The sequence below is a fragment of the Miniopterus natalensis genome, chromosome 4 (genome assembly GCF_054644295.1).
Source record: "Miniopterus natalensis isolate mMinNat1 chromosome 4, mMinNat1.hap1, whole genome shotgun sequence".
Classification (NCBI taxonomy): Eukaryota; Metazoa; Chordata; class Mammalia; order Chiroptera; family Miniopteridae; genus Miniopterus; species Miniopterus natalensis.
Genome location: NC_142084.1, coordinates 98,048,104 through 98,068,721, shown reverse-complemented (window position 1 = coordinate 98,068,721; position 20,618 = coordinate 98,048,104). Strand labels below are relative to the sequence as shown.

Here is a 20,618-nt window from a genome sequence, read left to right as displayed (position 1 = left end):
TATTCCGCGACATTAACTCTACTTATTAAAAGGAGACATCTTCTCCACACAGCGTCTGAAATCGGGAACCTGGGTGCGCTTCCCACCACGCGTCCCGGGGGACGGTCTCCTCTCGGTTAATCTTGCCTCTGGGGAGACGGAGCTGCAGACCGTCTGGGATGCTGAAATAAGCCCGGCGACTTCTGCGCCTCCCGGGCCCCACAGCAGGCACAGTGCCCCCCGGAGGTCAGGACTGTGGTCTCAGGAGCTCAGGTCTACTTCAGGCTCCCCAGTGTCCTCGGGGGCGGCTCCAGGCGGGGCCAGGGCGAAGTCCCAAGGAAGCAGCCTAGTGCTAGTCACCTGAGCCACCGGAAAAGCCACCCAGAGCAGGAGCACGGTGTTTCCCTGGTCAGCCTGGTGCAGCGAGGCCGCCAGGGGCACAGTGGGCGCCTGCGTCCTTGCTGGGTTGCAGGTGCAGGTGCCGGCCACAGCCAGAGGGGAGAGCACAGCTGCAGTGGCCCACGGGCCCTCATTCCCAGCCCAGGTTCTGCCCCTGGGAGCTTGTCCTTGGTCCCCTGCATTTACCCCTCCCTGGGAGCTTGTCCTTGGTCCCCTGCACACACCCCTCCCTCGGGGTGAGCTGGCTTCAAGTGAGTTCCTGTGTCCCTGTAGTGTCTTTAGGATGAGGGCAGGGCAGCCATGCACTTGGTCTCAATCCATGGAGCACTTGCCGTGTGCCGGGCACTCGAGGTTTTACACAGACGAAACTCAGTTCACCTTCACAGCAGCCTCTTGGGGTTTTGACACTCGCCTCCTTTCCCAGTGCGAGGAAACAGACCCGGGGCAGGTGCATGTGTCACAGGCATGGGATCTGCTCCTCCTGCCTCCTGACCAGGTGACCGTCCGTTGGGGCTGAGCATTCCCTCCCGCCCTCCCCTGGATGCCACTCTGGGTCCGTTGCATCCTAATAGATGACAAAGGAAGGGACACCTGACATGCCTATTAAAAGACTGCTGTCCATTCCTCATGTAAGAGAATCCTAAATTTAATTCTAACACCCAGTCTTCCCGCTCCATGCAGGGGCCCCTCTGCCCACACTGCGGTGGTTCAAGGACGCCGTGCCCCTCAGCCAGCTTCGCAACCCCCGCTACAGACTGCTCCCCGCTGGCGGCCTGCACATCGAGGGGCTGCATCCTGAGGACTCCGGGATCTTCCAGTGTTTTGCCAGCAACGAGGGTGGCGAGGTCCAGACCCACACCTACCTGAATGTCACCAGTGAGTACCGACCATCAGAGTGGGCAGAGCTTTTAAGAGTGGTCACGTCTGTCCAGCCCCCTCATGTCAATGGGCAGGGCACAGTGGCCCAAGGTGGCCACAGCACCCCTGACCCCCTAGTCACCTCTGCTGACGCCCAGAGCGTGCGTGCACAGTGGCCCCAGAAGGGACCTCCCTGTTCTGGGCAGGGGTCAGAGGTCCCAGCCCACCAGCCCCTGTCCTGAAAGGTAGGAAAACCCCGTTTTTCTGGACATCCAGCTCATTTCTAATCTTTTCCTTCTGATCTTTTCCCCATTTTTTAAGTATTCATTCTCTACTGTCGTTTTATTGAACGATTATAGTTCTTTTGTGAGTTTCTTTTATTACCCCATTAACAGAAATGCTTGGGCCCTCGGAAAAAATAAAATAACAGTAAAGGTTTTCATTTTACCTGTGGGCCGCCCTCTCTGCCTCCCGCGTTGTGTTCTTCTCAGACGAGGTAGAATTTCCCGTACTGTGGTTTCCCGCCTGGTAGTGTAGGTTTTCGCTTTTTAAAAAGAAGTAGGATCTCGCGACTGTGGAATTGTGCCGCTCATGTTTGCCTCTTTGAACGAAAAACGCTCGTCTCCTTGGGTGTGAGAGCTGGTGTGGGCTGCCCGGGGCGCCTGTCCGCAGGGCTCGCCAAGTCGGACGGACGCTGGAAAGTTCATGCTGCATTTCAGCAAACTGGGGTCACGTCCCCGAACCTCGCCAAGCGTCAGGTTTACGGTCCTGGTTGGAGCGTAGGAAACCAGCATCGCTTCAAATCGTAGAAAAAATATTCGGCACTTAGCTGGAAAGCAAGTGTGATCTGTTAGAACTATTTAAAGCGTACGTTGTTGCCAGGATGGTACAGGGCAGGATGGACTCTCTTCCTATAAAGGCGCAGGTGGTGAATGTTTTCAGCCTTAGGGGACATCGTCTGTGTCACAGACTCAGGTCTGCTGGAGCAGCGACGTTCAGTGGGGGCAGTTCAGCGCGGGTGGGCGTGGCCATGTTCCAATAAAGCTTTATTGACAAAAGCAGGCAGGGGCTGGATTTGGCCCAGGGGTTGTGAATAGTGACCTTTCTCTGGCGAGAATCCTGGGGAGCTTTACTGAATTTCTCAGCCTCGGCGTCATCGTTGAATTTCTCAGCCTCAGTGTCATCATCAAAATGGACCAGCCCAACCCAGTGCACAGGGTTCATGTGAGGGTGGGATTGGAAATGTAAACAAAAGTGGTACTTAAGCTGCTTACCATGACAGCCGGAGAGTGAAGAGATAAATAAATTATTATGACTTGTAAGCACAGGGTTTAGCAAAAGGGACTTTTTTCTAAATTAAAACACCTTTAATGGGATGAAAATGCAGAGCAGGACAGTCAGTGTTTATCCGTTCACTGAACAAACACTGAGCATGTTTTTCTGGCCCTCTGGGCCCGGCAGGCTTGGTGACAGCCCTGAGGAGGGTTGGAGGGGTCCCCCTGCTTCCAGGACAGTGGGCCAGGGGGGCAGACAGTAAAGAACAAGGTACTTCAGCGAGAGACGGGTGCTGTGAAGACCAGACGGGTGGGCTCGGGGGACTGGGAGGGTTTCTCCGAGGTGGTGCTGTCCCAGGATCTGCAGGCAAACGGGGCCTGTCAGAAAGTGTTGGGGGATGTGCATGTTGGGGGTTGAGGGGAGGGGGCTGCAAGCATCTCCGAGGGACAGGTGTGTGCAGAAAGAAAGCCACAGGTGAGGACGGGCCTGCAGGTGAGCGGGGGGCCCGGTAGGACAGGTGGAGGGGTAGGCGGGGCCTCGGGGCTGTGAGCAAGGGGGTGGCAGGGTGTCACTCAGCACTTCCAGGGGCACCCAAAGCCGGGGTAGAATGGATTGTGAGGGGAAGAGCAGGAGGCGAGACACCAGTCAGGAGGCTGCCGCTCCACCCGGGTGGTGTCCCCAGAGGAGGTGAAGTGATGGGCCCGGGCTCTGCTTAGGGCAGAATTAGTAGGACCTGCTGTGGGGTTTGTAGGTGTCCCCCCCTGGGAGGGGCAGGCGGCCGCTGTGCCTTGGCCACCTGGGGTCCTGCTCTGTTTCCTCCTGGGACATCAGCCCCGGTGCCCAAGGGCCCTCACACGACACCTGGGAGACACAGCCCAGTGCTGCCCGGGGACTCCCGTGTCCTCACTGTCCCAAGCAGGGCAATGGGGTGAGCCCCTGCTGAAGCCCCCGCTCTCCTGTCTCTCGTGTCTAACTCAGCGCTGGGGGCTGGAGGCCATGCTGTCCCCATGAGCAGAAGGACCCCTGCAGGTGGGCCCATCACACTCCCGAAATTCTCAGCGGAATCCTTGGAACTGGGTCCCTTTACCTCTCAAAACAGGTCCTAGAAAGTGTGGTAGGGTCATATTTGGATAATGCCTGATATTCAAAAATCAGCTTTTTAGAGGTTTTTTTGTTTTTTTAATAATGAAAGTAGCCTGTTGGGTTTCTCCAGATAACAGCCTCTGCCCGTTAACATCCCAGAGCAGCTCCCCCTGGGCCCTCCCTTCCCCACGAGTGTCCACGACGCAGGAGGGCTGTGGGCAGATGGGCAGCTCCTGGGAGAGGAGTCGTGGAGGCTGTAGGCGCTCCCCAGAGGGTTCGTAGTCGTCGCTAGTTACCTTTGTGATTAGTCCTATAGACGTCCCCGCGGACGGTGCAGCTGGCCGGCAGGGCATCTCTGGGGGGCGCGCACTGAGTGTGTCCCTGTTGACTCCTCTGCCTAGATGTGGCTCCGACCTTCACACAGCTGCCCACGGACACCACGGTCACCGATGGGATGACAGCCACGCTGAGGTGTGAGGTGTCTGGGGCTCCCAGACCCGCCGTCACGTGGAGGAGAGGTAGGTGGCGGCCCTGTCCCAGTGGCCGGGGGGAGCTCCGTTCCCGCCCTCGCGCTTTCATTGGGTGAGGACTCAGTGGCCACGGTTCCTCCCGCTTCCAGACGCCTGAGGCGCAGAGATGAGTGAGACAGGCCGGACCCTCGTCACCTTCACGAGCTCACAGCCTGGGCTTTATTTACAGACATTTTTAAATTGTGTGACTGTCACTGTCCCTGTCTAATCCTTCCCCGGGTGCCACGGGCCGCGGGCTCCGTCACGTCCTCAGTGCTGGACTTGGAAGGAACCGGAAACCGAGGGGTCCTGGGGATATTAAAAGCAAAGGCCCACAGCCTTTCTCTTTCTAAGAAACGTGCTCCCAGCTCAGGATCATTCGCGTCCCCCGCGGGACGCGTGGCGCCCTCGGTTCCTGTGGGGAGGTGTTGGTCCCCGCCGTCTCCGCAGCCCCAGTGCCCTTGGCAAGTCCCCGCTGAGCTGCGGGGCGGGGCGGCTGTGTCGGGCGGCGCCTCAAAGCCGAGGTCTCTTTCACGCCGCCTGAAGACCACAGGTGCCCCCTCGACCCTCAGAGGTGTAACCTGTGCGCCCCAGAAGATCCGGGAAAACGCAGGTTAATGGTCAGGACGGGCTCCCCTGTTTGTTATGTCTGTTTCTTGCCTGATTGAGGTGGAATCAGCTCAGAGAGCACGTTCCAAACACATCCAAGTATAAGGAAAGCTCAGCACAGTCCCCGTCCCCCAGAGGGGACCCCGCAGGCGTGAGCCACGACCTGTCCACCAAGCCTCAGTGCGGACGGCGAGGATGCTCCTGTCCGTGACTGTGAACAGCGCCAGGGGCTCCGCGCGGCTACGTCTGTGCCCGGTCCCCACCGTATCCCCGTATTTCCCGAGTGGTTTTCTGCCCGTCGCTCTGAGCACGGCCTCCCCTCGAGTGCGGTGGTCCTGACCCGCCCCTTCTCTCTCTGTCCTCAGGGAGCCGCATCCTGGCCAGCGGCTCCGTGCGGATTCCCCGGTTCTTGCTGCTTGAGTCTGGGGGCCTGCGGATTACCCCCGTCTTCGTCCAGGATGCCGGCACCTACACCTGCCACGCAGCCAACGCGGAGGGGGCCCTGGACGCGTCGGCCACGCTCACTGTGTGGAGTAAGGACGCCGCCCCCCGGGGCCCTGCCCTCAGTCCTGGTTTTGCCATCGCGTCCTCTGCCCGGGGACCTCGCGATGCCCGCGGACCTGTAGGAATCCGTTCACTAGTTAATTCCTCAGTTTCCAGAAAATAACTGGAAGGCGTGTTCCCAGGCGTAAAGGGGGCGTCTCAGGAGAGAAAAGACGGACTTTCACGTCAGTGGCGCAGGGATTGTCCCCAAGTGGCTCACGTAACAAACGGGCAGGTGGGGTGATTTTATGATCCTTATGCAAGAAAACGGAGTCGAGAATTAAAATCCTAGAGCAGGTGCATTTTCCTGTATTATCACCATAACCACCCAGGACACTCCTGGCCTGCGAAACAGGACTGCCCCCTAGATGGGAGGAGTGACTGGGGGGGGGGGGGGTTCCCTGTTCCTGTTCCTTTCTATTTTGTCTATCACACGGGGTTGGAAATGCAGAATAAACTGTTTTCTAGAATATAGGGGTTGGCTCGCCAAGTATTCCTGCCCCGTCCCGTAGTTTCACTCACCAATGAGCTGCCTCCTCTCTGCCTCAGCCGTATCTATTTTACTAAAAATTGTTCAAAATAGCAGAAAACGAACAGATTTATCTGCACTCGCTATGGATTCCCGTAAACCGTCAGTGAGAGAGTTGAGCCACCCTTCAGGAAAAGCTAACTGGGCCTTTATTCCAGATCCATGTGGGCCTTTCTGATTCCGTTGACATCCACTGTGATAAACAGCCTTCTAAGGAGCGAGGTGTCCTGAAAACACACGAGTTTAGAAGAAGTGGGTTCCAGTTCCCCCAATATTGTCAGGAGCTGAGGAGCGGTTTGTTCCACTTGGTGGTCGACGCCTCCAGCTGCGTCTGATTCATTGTTGCCCCTAAAATTCACCGTGTACTTAAGGGCCGGTGACACACTGACGCCCCTCCCTCGGCGGGTCCTCGCCAGGCCGACGCGTGGCTCTGCTGAGACCCGAGGTCCCAACCACAGGGAATGCTGGGAGCCACGCCGGCCTGCGGGTGTCGTCCCGCACGTCCCGCGTTCTGTGCAGCCCCAGCGCCCGTCGCTCCCCCTGCACACACCTGACGCGAGTGCTCGGAGATTCTGTCCGGACGCCGCCGGCAGGCGGCCAGGCTGCCCTGAGCCCAGTCAGGTGACCCCGAGCTCGGGCTGCGCTCCTTGCTCACAGCAGCGCCCGCCTCGGAGGTGTGCACGTGGCATGCGCGCCACAGGGCTGTCGCCGGGCCTCACTGGGGCGGCTGCTGTCGGGGGAGACGCAGGCCTGCCCGGGCACCAGCACCCCTGTATTTCTGAGCCTCACCTCATTCCTGAAAACGGGTCCGTGATACCACAGCCTCGCGAGGCTGCTGCGAGGGCTAAATAAGAGCCTCGGGAAAGAAAGCACTTCGCAGCGTCGCGGGGACCGGGGTGCTGATGAAGTTGGGGAAGAATCGGGGTTTTCCCTGGGTGCAGAGCCTAATGAACCTTGGCAGACGGTCCCCCACTTTCACATCGTCCAGGGTGTCTGGAGCTCCAGGCGTGGGGAAGGCTTGTTTCAGTTCCCGGGATTTCCACGCGTTTTGCAGGACAGGAGGGAGCTTGGAGGTCCTGGTGTCAGATGACCGATTCATTGCCCCGGAGGGAGGCAACTCCAGTGTGTAACTTTGTCTGAGCTGTGACCTGTGTGTTTCCAGATCGCACGTCCATCGTCCACCCTCCTGAGGACCTCGTGGTGATCAAGGGGACCACGGCCACGCTGCGCTGCGGAGCCACCCACGACCCCCGCATCTCCCTCCAGTGAGCCCCCCAGCCCCTGCAAGGACTGGTTAACATTCTGTGGGCTGAGGAAGGGAAGTTGGGGCCAGAAGGGAGAATTTCGGGGACTTTGATTCCAACCAGAGTCCTGACTCCGGCGCCGCACAGCTGCGGCCCCCCCGCTAATCACCCGAATCCCACTTTCCGCGCCAGCCTTATGTATTATTCACAGGGGGTTGTGTTCCACTCCAGGCCTCCCTGCCGAGGTCACCACACTGTGGACGTCCATGTCAGAGGCTGGCACTTAATGAAGGAGAGATCCGCAGGGATCAAGGGGATTTCAGAGTGTTTACGCCGGGCTGAGCCGTCCTCAGGGGGGTTTTCTCTACTCCGAGAACAGCTCCACTGTAGACAGGGAGCAAGGAGACCTGCACAGGGAAGACAGGCACCCCAGGGTCTAACACGGTTAGAGGGAGAGTCGGGGAAAGAGGGGCCTGGGTGACTTGGGGCGTCTCTAAGGTAGTTGTTACAGCGTCTTTGAGCTGAGACTGGGAGAGGAATGCTGACAATGTGACCCTCCAGGTGAGCACGAGCCCAAGCGCAGGCGGCCGGGTGGTGAGCCCCTTCCCACACTCACTCGTTCAGATGGGTTTTCTTTGTTTTAAATTTATCTTTATTGATTTCAGAGAGAGGAGGGGAGAGGGAGAGAGAGAGAAACATCGATGATGAGAGTCATTGGTCAGCTGCCTCCTGCACGCCCCCTACTGGGGATCAAACCCACAACCCGGGCATGTGCCCTGACCGGGAATCGAACCCTGGCCTCCTGGTTTATAGGCCAACGCTCAACCACTGAGCCACACCAGCTGGACAGGATGGGTTTTCCTTTTCAGACTCAGACTCTAACATAAATGTAGAAAGAAAGACACAGCCATCCTGGTATTTGCACTCTGGGCTCAGCCCGGAAGGCAGGCAGGCAGCCAAACAGGTGAACTCAGGGTCCCCCCTGCTTTCTGGGGCACCCACTCTTGGCAGAGGGAGGTGACAGCTGACATGCACGCGGTTAACTGGATTTGGAGACCCGGCTGTTCTCTCACTCATCCTAGGCAGGTGTTTGGCAGACAGTGAGCTTCACGTCTCCAGCGGGCCCTCTGCAGTTCCCCCAGCTCAAAACCACATTCAGTTTAGTGACAAGAGTGTTGAATGAAAAGTAGACGAAAACCAGCAGTCAGAGGCCCTAGAGACCCTCGGCGGCCGTCTGAGATGCTCGTGCCTGGGGAGGCCAGCACTCACCTCAGTGGTCCGGGGGTGCCGGTCCTGGGAGGCACGGAAGACAGAGGCTGGTTCTCTGCTGAGAGCTCACCTGAATCCCCTGGGGCTCTGGTCCTCCTAACTTTTTGTGATTAAACGGAGAAACTGGAGCATCCTTCCCGAGAGGGGATTAGACGGCTCACTCGGGACTCCCTTGTCCCAGGCTGTCTCTGCCCGAGGGACACGGGCCCTGACCTGACAGTCACAGCCGCAGGCTGCCCCCCAGGGTGAGCCACTCCTCCCTGCCCTCCGTGGAACCGGCCTGTCCTGTCTCGGGTGATTTCAGACAGTAGGTGGTAGACGTCTGACTCTGCACATGGGCCTCTAAAGAACATACGCCTTCTGAAAACCCCGTCCCGTTATTTTGGGGTGAAAAGCCAGTGCTTTCGCCCTGTCTGGCTGCACGTAGTGGCCTTGCCCCCAACATCCTCAGTGAAGGCTGGACAGACACTTAGTCGGTTCTGTATCTGAAAAGGAAATTTGGCTAAAACCGTCATAAATAAGATGAAACGAGGAGGGGATGAAGTTTGAAGGACCGTCTGCCAGAATGGTTTGATTTGGAGATGTTTGTGGGGTGTAGTCTAGTCTTTTTCAGGAATTGGGGGCCACTCTGGGGATTTTTAAACAGCCGTTGCCTCCTGTGTAGGCGGCATCATGTTTTGGGGGACACGCTGGACAGGAGAGCGAGGGGCAGTGTGACCGGGCGGCAGGTGTGACCGGGACTCCACTCTCCCCACCTCTAACCCCGAAGGCCCCTCCCATGACTCCCGTGACCCCTCATCCCGTCCAACTTCTGTTCCTGTAGCTGTGTTATGACCATGGTGTCTGGTGGCTTTATTTTTCCCTTTCTTTTTCCACCGTATGATTCGCACGGGGTAAGACTCGGCCTTTAGAGAGCAGGCGGGGTGGTGGTAGTGCCCCCAGAGGCCGCCAGCCGCTGGCCCTGTGACCGGCAAGGAAGGACGGCTCGGGCTCTGCACTCAGGACCCTCTAACTGGAGACCCTGTGCTTGGCCGCAGCTACGTCTGGAAGAAGGACAGTGTGGTCATCAGCCCGTCCAGCAGCTCCAGGGTCGTGGTGGAAAAGGGTGGGTCCCTACTCATCAGCCAGACGTGGTCGGGCGACATCGGCGACTACACCTGCCAGATCCTCTCCGAGGGCGGGAACGACTCCCGGACGGCCCGGCTGGAGGTGATGTGAGTACCGCGCGTCCCCTGACCCGGCTCCTGGGCGCCAGCATCACCGAGCCGCCCGCCCTCCCCGGGGGCTGGCTCCTCGCCGTGTGACGCCCGCCCCGGCGCTCAAGCCAGTGGCCAGAGGTTGGCACCTCAGCCCCACAGGCGTGTGCACGCGGTCAGCCTGGGTTTGGAGGGCCTGACGACTGGCTCTCCTTCACCTCTTGCTCGTGTTCCCCCCGGTAACAGGCCCATCAGACCTTCCAGTGGGTGAGAAATGGCAGGATCACCCCCCGACCCTGCCCTCCTGTGCCCCAGCCCCACTAGGGCACCTCAGCGTCCTGCTGCTCCATGGCTTGACTGTCCTCTGCCATTTCCACCCGGGGTTTCCCCCCGTCCAGCCTGTAGAATCCACCCCTGGGCGCCAGGTGTCCCCACGGTGCTCCCCGGGGGTCACACAGGAAGCACGGTCCCTTCCCTGCTGAGGCAGAAGCACCCAGGGGCGCAGCTCCGCGTGCCCAGTGCCCGGTGGTGTCCGCGTCACAGCAGGCGTCAGTGATGCATGCCGGTTGGTCAGAGGCATGAATGAGCGTGTGTGTTGCAGGCCGTAGGCGACCTACCTCCTGATCTCACTCGTTCCCTTCGTCCCCTTCGATGCTCACGCCCTGGGCTCCCCCCAACCCCCCTGGGAACTAACACGGAGGCTCAGAGCACACGGCCAAGAGCCTGGGCACCCAGCGCCACCCTGTTCAGCTCTGGTCCTGCGTCTCTCCCCATCCTGTCTGCAGCTCATGTTAGGGATTTTTTTAATTTTGGTAATATTGGGGTACAGGCCCGGTGAACACACATAACCCCCATTCGCATTTAAGTGCCCCCTGAGAACTCTCCCATCTTCCGTCCTGGGCGCCAGGTCGGTCCACACCAGCGTGTCCCGAGGACGCTGCCAGCAGAGGCTGGATTACACACGTCGGGTGCAGTGTTCTTTTCACTCCGAGTTTCAGGTTTTGCCGACTTACCTACCTTCCCGACTGCCTGCTTATTTGATTTCTTCTAAGTAAAATACGCTTTTCAGCAAATGCTGGCGTATCTCTAAAATCCAGGCCCCTAGTGATGGGAAAATGCCTCACCTCTGAACACCGACGTATTCACAGACCTGTGACTCGGGCCAGTCGAGGGCAGCGGCTGCCGGCTGATCCGGGAGGCAGCGGTCAGTGTGAACCGTGGTCAGCGGAGTGAGCACCACGGGTCCAAGTCAGGACCAACAGGGAGGCCGGAGGTCACAGCGCGGGCGTCTTCAGGCCCACACGGCTCAACTCCCCACGTCAGGGATGACAACACTGATGACGACAGTCGCAGCTCGTGACTGCAGGGGGCACTTTTCGAGGACTTCCCTTCTCCCACTCGCATTTCCGTGATTTACTCAGACAACAGGAAAGGAAAAAAGAAAAACCTCACACTGCAGAAGCGGCTCAGAGGTGTCACTGCCAAACAGCGACCTTCAGACCAGCCTGAAGCCGCCCCCCTGCCTCCCACTTGAGTTAAAAGCTACTTCGTTAAGTATAGAAATTAGGAGCATTCGACGTGGGCTTTCAAAGCGGCCGGCCACAGGTGGCTCTCGCGTTTGCTCCGCGCGTGTGCCTTTCACGCCATCTCCCCTGTGGGAGCCGGGTTGGGCCCCTCACACCCAGCACAGTGGCCGCCGCCCACAACCAGCTGCCCTGGGGCCCCCCACCCTCACCAGCGCCGTGACCCTCGCTGCAGCCTCCGTTTTCTCAGCTGTAAACTGGGCACATTCTCCACCTCGAAGCGTTGGCGTGAGGCTTGGGTGAACCCGTGTTTGTAAAATGCCGGCCTGGAACCTGGCTTAGAGTGGACGTGCAATCAGCCCAGCCCCCGAACTCCTCACCGTCTCATGAACGCACCATCCCACCTTCCTCAGCAGCACCCAGCTCCTCCCCGGGGGCCAGGAAGTCTGGTTTTTACCGTGGTCACAGCCCTGTGACCACCAGTCTGTCTGCTGCTGGGCCCTCGGTGCCTAGAACAGGGACAGGTGCAGGGAAGGTGCCCTCCCCACTGACTAGGTTGAGGTGGGTCCGTGGATTTAGGAGGCTCTGCTTTGTCCACTCCCAGAGAGGGGGGCTCTGCAATCCCTGCTGGTCCTGTGATGCATCCTGTAAATTAACACCCCGGTCAAGGTGACACACTGGTGTTCTCTCTCCTACCAGCGGGCTGCTGCCTTAGGGCGGACACCGTCTGGGTGACTCTGTACCCGCAGAGCAGTGCCCAGCACCCGAGGGACCAGCTCCCGAGGCTCTGTGGACTGACGGATTGTTAATCATTTAAAAGCCCAATTAGATCAGAGACTCGTTCCTGTGAACAGGGTACAGGGAACACCCAATTACAGGGCCCACAGGGGGCTCAGAGGCAGCGGGCAAGGGTCCCAATAAAACACTGGAGACAGCCGCAGTGAGGAGCGGACAACCTCCTACCGATTCTCGAGGACGGCCAGGCCCCCACCACCACCTTCCTCGGAGTGGAGCTGAGGAATATGGGTGCGACCAGTTGTCATTCCTGCGTTTCAGGGGCAGGGCTTTCGTGGAAATCTCTGATCCCAGCTGCTCTGCCCAGCAGCCCCCCCACCACGAGTTCACCAACTGCCTCCCGAGGCTTCTCCAGAGCTGTTACTCCCCAAACACGCGGCCTCATCTCCTCCCCAGGCCGCCGCTGGGTGCTGGCCGATTTGGGATGTTATTGTGGCCCAAGCGGGTGTGATGGCGACCCCGCCCCCAACTTCTCTTTAAAGCATGAAGTGACTCAGCACCAGGCTCCATTTCCATTGTCCCCTCCGCTCCGTCATTTGTCACCCTGTCTGCGCGTCGCCGGCCGTGAGTCACTCCGCCGGCCGCGTCTCTCCTTCGAGGTTGGCAGCAGGGCGCCGAGATGCAATCTCCCTCTATCAGATGAGACTCTCCGGAACGGACTCGGAATATATTAAACCGCGTTTATCGGTTATTGAGGGGCTAGTCGGGCCTTTCACGGAGCTTAATTTCCCAGATTCGCTTAAAGAAACAGTTTGTTTCCAAGGCGTGTTAGGAAGCCCTTTGCATCGAGAAACAGGTGAAACTGAACCCAAGATACTATACAGGTTTCACAGGGCATAGAGGCTGCCCCTGGGGGAGACCTAAGCTCCTGCCGCCCGAGGCCTGTGTGGAAACCGTCTGCCCCAGCGTCGTCCTGGGCGAGGCTGAGCCAGCGCAGCGGGGTCTGTTGGGCCTCCGAGGACAAGGGCTCGTAGCTTCTGGACACGCAGCGGGACATGGTGTCCTCGGCCTCCTGGGCTGAGCAGCTCGGCGCCGGCATTGGGCCTTTCCAGGCAGCGTTGCCCCTTAAGTTGCTGAGTCTTTTTCCTCTCGATCTTCTTTCAAAATGTTTTCACCTCCATCTCGGGCTCTTGGCTACCATTTTTGCTGTTCACGGTGCCCCCTCGGAGCTGGCTCACCGCCCCCTCGGTGGTGGCCTTGAGCTGCTGGGAGGAGGGGCCTCAGGAACTACTGGCTAGGACCACGTCCTGAGAGTCAGCGGCTCCGAGGTGGCCCGAGGGACTGGGCAGAGCCTCAGGCGCGGCCAGCTCACACCTGGTGGGGGAAGGCGCCCAGCCTGTGGCCTCCACAAGTGACCGCGGTATACAGAGCAGTCCAGCCCGGAGGAGGTGTCTGCTGCCCCGTCCCTGGTGGTTCTGAGCGTGCCCTCGTGTTAGGCTAAGGGAGGCGCGACTGCAGCCGGCGTGAGAGCGCCTGTTTTCCCCGCTGTGGGGATTTAAACTCGGCTCCCACACGTGGGGATTTAAGCCCACGCGAGGCCATGAGCAAGGTGCGGGGAGCCCTGCGGTTTCTCATGGGCCACAGGCTGAGCACCCTGCTTTCCGATAGGAGCCTGTCCAGCGGGAAGTGGGGCGGAGCAGAGCAGGGCTGGTCCTTTCACCAGCGAGCCCTTCATCCTGGCCCTTGGTGGACGTCCCAGGGAGGTGCGGCTGCTGGGGACTCAGAAGTAACAGCTCCTTTTCCAATTTAAAACTCATTTCACAGCACAGAGAACATAAGCCAGCGTCCCAGCTCCAGTTTATTCTTTATTGTGCCGACTTGAAGTCCCAGCCCAGTTAGAAATGCCTGTTTGTAAACAGTGCGTGTGGCTGGAGAGAGTTGCTTTCTCAGGTGGCCCCAGCACAGAACAGCGTAGCCGGTTTCTAAGGGTAATGAGTACATTTTTAAATTACAGATATCAAGTGTAATTACGGCTTTCTGTGCTGACCTGTGCGGGTCAGCCGTAACTGATGACTAAGGGAGACCAGACCAAGTTAGTGGGGGACACAGGGCGCACCCGGCGTCCACTCTCCCCCGGGTGCTTGGGAACATCCGTCGTCCATCAAGGGAGATGCTACGGGGCAGGTCCTGCTCCGGGCCCAGGGGACGCGCGGGCTCCGTCCGGGACGTGGGCGGGCGCGATGGAAGGTGCCCACAGTCGCTGGGAGAAACCAGGCCCTTGGGCTGGGAGCTCTGGGACCAGCGAGTCCCAGGAGAGGCCTTTCCCGCTGTATTCTCAGAGCCTGCCTGCTTCTGCTGCGTTCCCACTCTGGGGCCTTGCTCGTGTGCTCTTTACTCTCTCCTGGGGTTTGCTGGTGTCCCCGCTGCGTCTCCCTTTCCGCGCTTCTCCCAGATCCCCAGCACCCAGCCAGAGACAGGGCGTCGAAAAACACACACGGGCGTTGTGGCGGAAACTCCAAGTGCCTGGCGTCGGAAGCCCATAGTAGGTCACACTTACCCGGCCTCTCCGTTTACCTGGCCTACTGCGTTTTCACAAAACGCCTCCCGGTGTAAAACAAGCTGCTGACCAGCTTTTCTCCATTAAATAATAGTGTGGAAAGTTGTGCCCTGCCTCCCTCCTGATTAAGTTAGAGGATCGCCGGCTGTTTCTGTTCCCACCGGGGGGGGCTCAGGCACGTCCTGCTCGGAGAGTAAAACGTGTGAGGGGTGAAGGAGCGGGCTTACCTGGCCGGGGGTAACTGGTATTTGTGTTCAGGGCATATTTTATGTTCTCCGTTTTCGAAACATGACGCACCAGGACCGCGTGGCGTGGGCGGCAGGCTGGCCACCAAGCCTGATGTGTGTTTCTTTTCTCTGTCCCTTGGTACCCAGCGAGCTGCCTCACCCCCCGCAGAACCTGCTGGCCAGCCTGGACGCCTCCCGCAGCCACACTGTGCTGCTGTCCTGGGTCCGCCCCTTCGACGGGAACAGCCCGGTCCTGTACTACGTCGTGGAGCTGTCAGAGAACAGTGAGTAGCCGGGCACGGCTGACCCAGGCGGTCCACCAGTTTCTCTCTGCGCTGTGGTGTCCTGGGCCTTTCCTTTGGGCTCAGGCCCCAAACAACAAGTGAGTCACCACGATGCTCTGCGGAGTTGCCCACGAAAACCACAGCTCGGCTTCAGGAAACGCGGAAGGCGAGGGGAGCCCAGCGGGGGCAAGAGGGATGGTCGAGGGTCACCTGTGGGAGCCTGGGTTTGGGGCTGCGGCCCCACCAGGTGGCTTTGCATATGTCTGCCCTGAGCAGGGTCCTGGGTTCGGTGTTGTCCCCAGGGCGAACCCTAAAATGGGCTCCTAATGCCCCAGCTTGGGGCCAGTTTGAGCGTCAACCACAACAGTGATTGTGACCATATTTGTGTGTCTCCTTGGGTGCAGCCTGGTGCCCAGTGTCCAGTGGGCCCTTCCCTCCTTGCCACCCAGGCCGTCCCCAGACCTCCTCCTTGGCTCTCCTCCAGCCCTCGGCATCTCCCGTCTCTTCCCCCTTGGGGTGGCCTCAGGACAGGCTTTCAGGGCCTCCTGGATGTCCTCGCAGGGGCCCCTTCTGCTCGATCTTTATAACATCTGTGCCCAGACCTCTCTGGTTGTCTCAGAGACACCTCCAGCTAAACTTCTTCCAACTCTGTCCTCACCTCCTGATGCAGCCGGTCTCCGGGCCTCACTGTGTCTGTGCTGCTCAAGCCGGAAGCCCAGAGAGGTCCCTCGGCTCCTCCCCTGTAGTTGCCATCCCCTCATTTCACCGGGAAAGTGACTGAGAACATCCTTTGTCCCTCCTGCGCTCCTGGCTCCCTGCAAACCTAACGAGCCGCTCAGACCCCCAGCTGTGTCTCCTTCAGCCCTGTAATGTGGAAGGATCCACACTCTCCTGCACTATCATCATCATCATCATCGCACGAGGAACCTGAGGAGACGGGGTGCTCGTCCACCTCGGGCTGACCCCGACCCGGGCCGTGCAGAGTCAGCCTAGTCTCTGCTGAGCCGGCTGCGCTGTGTCCACCGGTCAGCTGCGTGTCTTCCTGCCCAGCACCATCTCTGTGCCCGTGACCTGGTTTTTTTATTAGGAACCAGAGCCCTCAAGGCTCAGCTGATTGTGAGAGCTGATTATGGTCGGGAAGACTGGCCCAGCCACGAGGACGCTGAGATGGAAATTGTATTTGATCTGCACTCGGCGCTGTGCACGTGGACGACTCTGGAGAGCCCCATCCAGCAGTCACCCTTCAGCCACTCGGTGCCCTCTGCAGCCAGCTCCCGGCAGGCTGAATAGGAAACCGCGGCTCCAACGCGGCCAAGCTGATGGCTGCGGTGCAGAGACGGGCACTCACGCCTGCCCCACGCCGAGCCAGCGTCGCCACCGGGCCTCTTCGGAGCTTTTGTGGGGCTCAGAACTTGAGCTGAAATGCAAACGTTTTGCTCCCTCAGCTCAAATCCCGCCTCTCTTCACTCTGAATTCTTTGTGCTCTTTGGCCATTTTCTCTGACTCCGTGAGGATTTCATTTCCAGCCATGCCCCCAAAATGTAGGCCTCCCATGGCTTCCGTGGCCAGGACACTGGCTCGATTCTCCGTGCTCTCCCTCGCGATGCCCAGCACCCGTCCACCTTCCCCCACAGGCTGCCTCTCCCACACATGCGATTCCAGCCTGGATCTGCCCCCCGAGCTTCAGGCTCATGTGACCAGGTGGCCTCTGGACATCTCACCTGGATGTCCCGCAGGTTCTTCAAACTCAGACCATCAAAACAGAACTCACCGTCCACTCCTGACATTGCTCTTTCCCAGGCTGGAAACAGGTCATTCTTGAATCCCTGTCCCTCCCTGTCCCCACCTGCAAATAAGAACATTCTGTTGGTTTGACCTTGTAAGTGTCCTATCGAGTCCCTTGGCCCTCTCCATTCCTGCAAACCCGTCCTGGCCGGGGCTGCCCACCTCATATCTACCCTCCACGGAGCCGCCCGCAGGAGCGCTCGGCCACACCCGACCGGGTGAATGTTCTCGCTGCCTGAAACCTCAGGGGCTCCCCACAGAAGGCGCCACCGTGGAGCTGGGCAGCGAGCCTCTACCCCTCCGCAGTCACCTCTGACCTCCCAGGGCGAGCCTGTGCTCCGGACACGGCTGCGGACGCGTCCCCAGCGCGCCTTCTACCCAGATCGCTAGCCCCATGCCTCTCCACACGCGTCCCCACTGCTTAGGAGTAGGTTCGGGGCTCACAAGCGTGGTCCGGGGCGCCATTTATCATCGGCCCGCCGCCTGCCGCCAGATACATCTCCAGCCGCTCGGGCTTGGCTTTCCGTGCTGGGCAACAAGGCATCGCTCCCCCATCCCTGCGCCCACAGGGATGAGCGGTGCCCCTGACCGTTCCCGGTGGGCCCGGGAGCTCCCCCCACCCCACCCCGTCTCCGGTCAGCTCCTGTGTCCATCTCCTCCCAGGGGCGCCGTCTTGTGTCCTGCTCAGCACTCCTGGCACCCGGTAGGCAACACAGGCCCTTGGGGCACCGGGCAAAGGCAGGGCACCGACACTAATGAGAACGTTAGAAGGAGACGGTAACTTCTACCCAAGTCTGCAGAGACGTTCAGATTTACGGTTCCGAGCTCCGTCTGGGCCTTGGAGCTGCCCACGCGGCATCCCTTTGATTACTGGGGCTGTTGGACACTTTTCCAGGCCGCTTGGCTTCCTGCGCTGCCATCTGTCAGTGCCCCTTTCCCTGTGTTTCTGTCAAGGCCTGAGGGCTTTTTCTGTCATTTGTGACAAGTATGTTTTCAACTTGCTTTTTACCCTTAATTTCTGTGTATTACTTCTCGGCAGACCGAGGCATTTGATTGCTAGGTACTTAAATCTGTGGGTATTTCCTCTATGATTTCTTCTACTGCTTCCACGTTTGGCTATTTCAACGCCGTCGAGCGCAAAATACGGCTGCTTACACAGTTTCTTCTTGCTTTGGAAGCTTTACCTTTAACTCTTTAGTGCCCCTGGAACTCAGGTGCGTTGCGTCTTCTGACACGGGGCTTTTTTTTCCCTAAGTGACCTCCACTTACCCACAGAGTTTACTGATCAACAGCGTGAACGTGCCTCGTGTCACTGAACAGGACACCTAATGGCGGTTGAGATGGTAATTATGTTACGTGTATTTTACCTCAATGAGGAGGCAGTGACCACTGAGACTGTCCCGAGCGTGAGGCCACAGCACGTGCCGCTGGCACAAAGCCAGTCCAGGGGTACTGGGCACGTTCCCACGGTTGTGTGGCCACCACCGTCTCCAGGACTTTCCACGCTCCCACACTGAGACTCCGCACCCATGAAGCACTCGCTCCCCACCCCCAGCACCCACGCTCCTGCTTTCTGTCTCGGGACCTGCTGTAAGTGGAGTCGCACAGACGGTGTTTGTCCTTCTGCGTCTGGCAGATCTCACTGAGCACAGCGTCCTCGGGCCATCCCCGTGGCAGCAGGGGTCAGAGCTTCCTTCCCTTTAAGGCTGAGTACTGTCCCTTTGTCTGGATGGACATTGGTTCACCCACCATCCCCAGTGGGCACGGGCTGCTCCCACCTGTTGGCTGGGTGACTGCTGTCACCGTGGGGAGGTGTCCCTTCGAGACCGACACTCAGTTCTCTGGGGCACATGTTTTGAAGTGGAATCTGGGCCATACGGTGGCTCTATTTCTAATTTTTTGAGGAACCGTCATGCGGGTCTCCATAGTGGCTGCACATTCACACTCCCACCCACCGTGGCCAGGCTCCACCTTCCCCGCGTCCTCGCCAGCACCTGCTGTTTCCTGCCAGCAGCCGCCCCAAGGGAGTGAGGCAACTCTCAGGGCGGTTTTGACTTGTCCTGCATTTGACAGAAGAAACTCAGACTGAACTGAACTGCCAGTGGAAGAGCTCAGCCACCGCGGGCTCTGATTTTTCTCCTGCCTGTCAGCTGACTTCAGACGGGAGCCCTGCTCCGCTGCGGCCTGGCAGCAAGGAGAGGGCCCGGTTCCCACCAGCAAGGAGAGGCCCCGGTTCCCACCAGCAAGGAGAGGCCCCGGTTCCCACCAGCAAGGAGAGGGCCCGGTTCCCACCAGCAAGGAGAGGCCCCGGTTCCCACCAGCAAGGAGAGGGCCCGGTTCCCACCAGCCTCGTCAGTGCCCCTGAGGCTGGGGCGGCTCTGCCTCCTTGGTGCCGACAGACCCTCTTCTCTGGCCGGAGGGCCTCGGCCGCCGGCGTGGAAGACTCTGCATGAGTTTCCCGTAGTCAGCTGGGGCTGCACGCGCTGCAGTTCCTAAGAAACATGAGAGGAGCCTCGTCAGCTGTGGGTCACCTACGTCACTGAAACCAGGAGCCAGAACACTGACATGCCCAGGGGTGGTGAGGGCCGTGCTCCCAGAGCTGTTTTGGGAAGCAGTTTTATTTGAAATAATTAGAAAGATTCAGCCTGTGTGGCCCAGCTGCATCCTGCCTCAGAGCAGGGTAACTTTGCTGAGGAGCCCAGCTAACAGATGCCTTGGTGACAGGCAGTCTGTGCTAGGGGCACCCAAGTTGCTGTTGAGGCCCGTTCCATCTTGGAGCCGTCGTGGCTGCTGCTTGGACCCGGAGTGTGTGGGGTGTTTCTGCCCGGCCCCCAGGTGCAGACCGAATCCCCCCGGGACGGGGCCGTGGGTGTGTGAGCTGCAGCGTGCACGCAGCTGGCCCTGTCCGCCGTGGTGGGACCATCTCCTCACCTTCTCCAGCGGGGGCGACAGGGACTCTTTCACCACTTCCCGGGAATGAGGAAGAGTGTGGTTTCCACGGGAACCTCTCCCTGAGAACCTGGAAATGCAGCTCAGGCGTGAGAGCCGCTCGGAGCGGGAGCTCATCGTGGGTGCGTGACATCCTTGCCAGGTCTCGCCCATCCAGGGTGTCCTCCACGAAATGATCGGACCAGAGGACACCTAAGCTCTGCAAAAAAGTCACGCAAGCCCAGTGGGCCCCCCGAAGCCTGGCAGGCGGGAGCCCTGGCCCGGAGCGGCCGGCACACCTGCGCTCGCTGGGCGAAGAGACTCCGCGCCGGCTGCGAGCCTCTTTATGTCTCCAGCCAAAGCCACTCAGGAGCGCGGCGGGGAGCGGGCGCCACGCAGATGGGCTGCAGCCTGGGCCCCCATCTGTCTTCATCGTGCTCATTTCCGCTTTTATTAACATGCTAATGAATGTGGTCTTATTTATTGCTGGATGACACATGCAGCACCCTTTTCTGGGAGATGAATCTGCAGTCTGCCTGCCCACGTGAGCGGCAGCCGGCTCCCAGCGCTGTGGCGAGCACAGGAACGAGGGCCAGGGTGACCCACTGAGGCTGCCACAGGCAGGGCGCACAGAATGCCCCTTGCTTGTTGACAGCACCACGGGGTGACGGGAGGCACCCTGGACTGAGCGGGAGCTGGAGTTCAAGGCCGGCCTCACAGGTCACTGGCCCATGGCCCTGAGCCTCGGTGTCCACATCTGTTAAGTGGGGCCACCACGCATCCCCACGGCCGCCGTGCTGAGCCTGTGAGCTAATTCACGGGACGTGTGGCCACTTGCTTGTTACTCCTCAGACGTGGCTCACACAGGCTTTGACTTTGTTCCTCTCCTTCTTTCAGACTCTCCGTGGAAAGTGCATCTGTCCAACGTTGGCCCCGAGATGACGGGCGTCGCCGTGAGTGGCCTGACCCCAGCTCGCACCTATCAGTTCAGGGTGTGTGCCGTGAACCAAGTGGGCAAGGGCCAGTACAGCGCCGAGACGAGCAGGTGGGTGATGCGCGTCCCTGGCGGTGACAGGGAACAGCGTG

At 59.5% G+C, this 20,618-nt stretch overlaps 1 protein-coding gene across 1 annotated transcript in view; it reads left to right on the top strand.

Annotated features, from left to right (window-relative positions):
• SDK1 (sidekick cell adhesion molecule 1) overlaps positions 1-20,618 on the top strand; it is a 323,826-nt gene that overhangs the window by 199,123 nt on the left and 104,085 nt on the right. Inside the window, exons 8-14 of the mRNA XM_087817025.1 lie at positions 1,060-1,254; positions 3,996-4,112; positions 5,078-5,245; positions 6,947-7,049; positions 9,335-9,511; positions 14,683-14,819; positions 20,430-20,577. Of these exons, the coding sequence (XP_087673151.1) occupies positions 1,060-1,254; positions 3,996-4,112; positions 5,078-5,245; positions 6,947-7,049; positions 9,335-9,511; positions 14,683-14,819; positions 20,430-20,577 (1,045 nt within the window). The remainder of the gene's footprint in view (positions 1-1,059; positions 1,255-3,995; positions 4,113-5,077; positions 5,246-6,946; positions 7,050-9,334; positions 9,512-14,682; positions 14,820-20,429; positions 20,578-20,618) is intronic.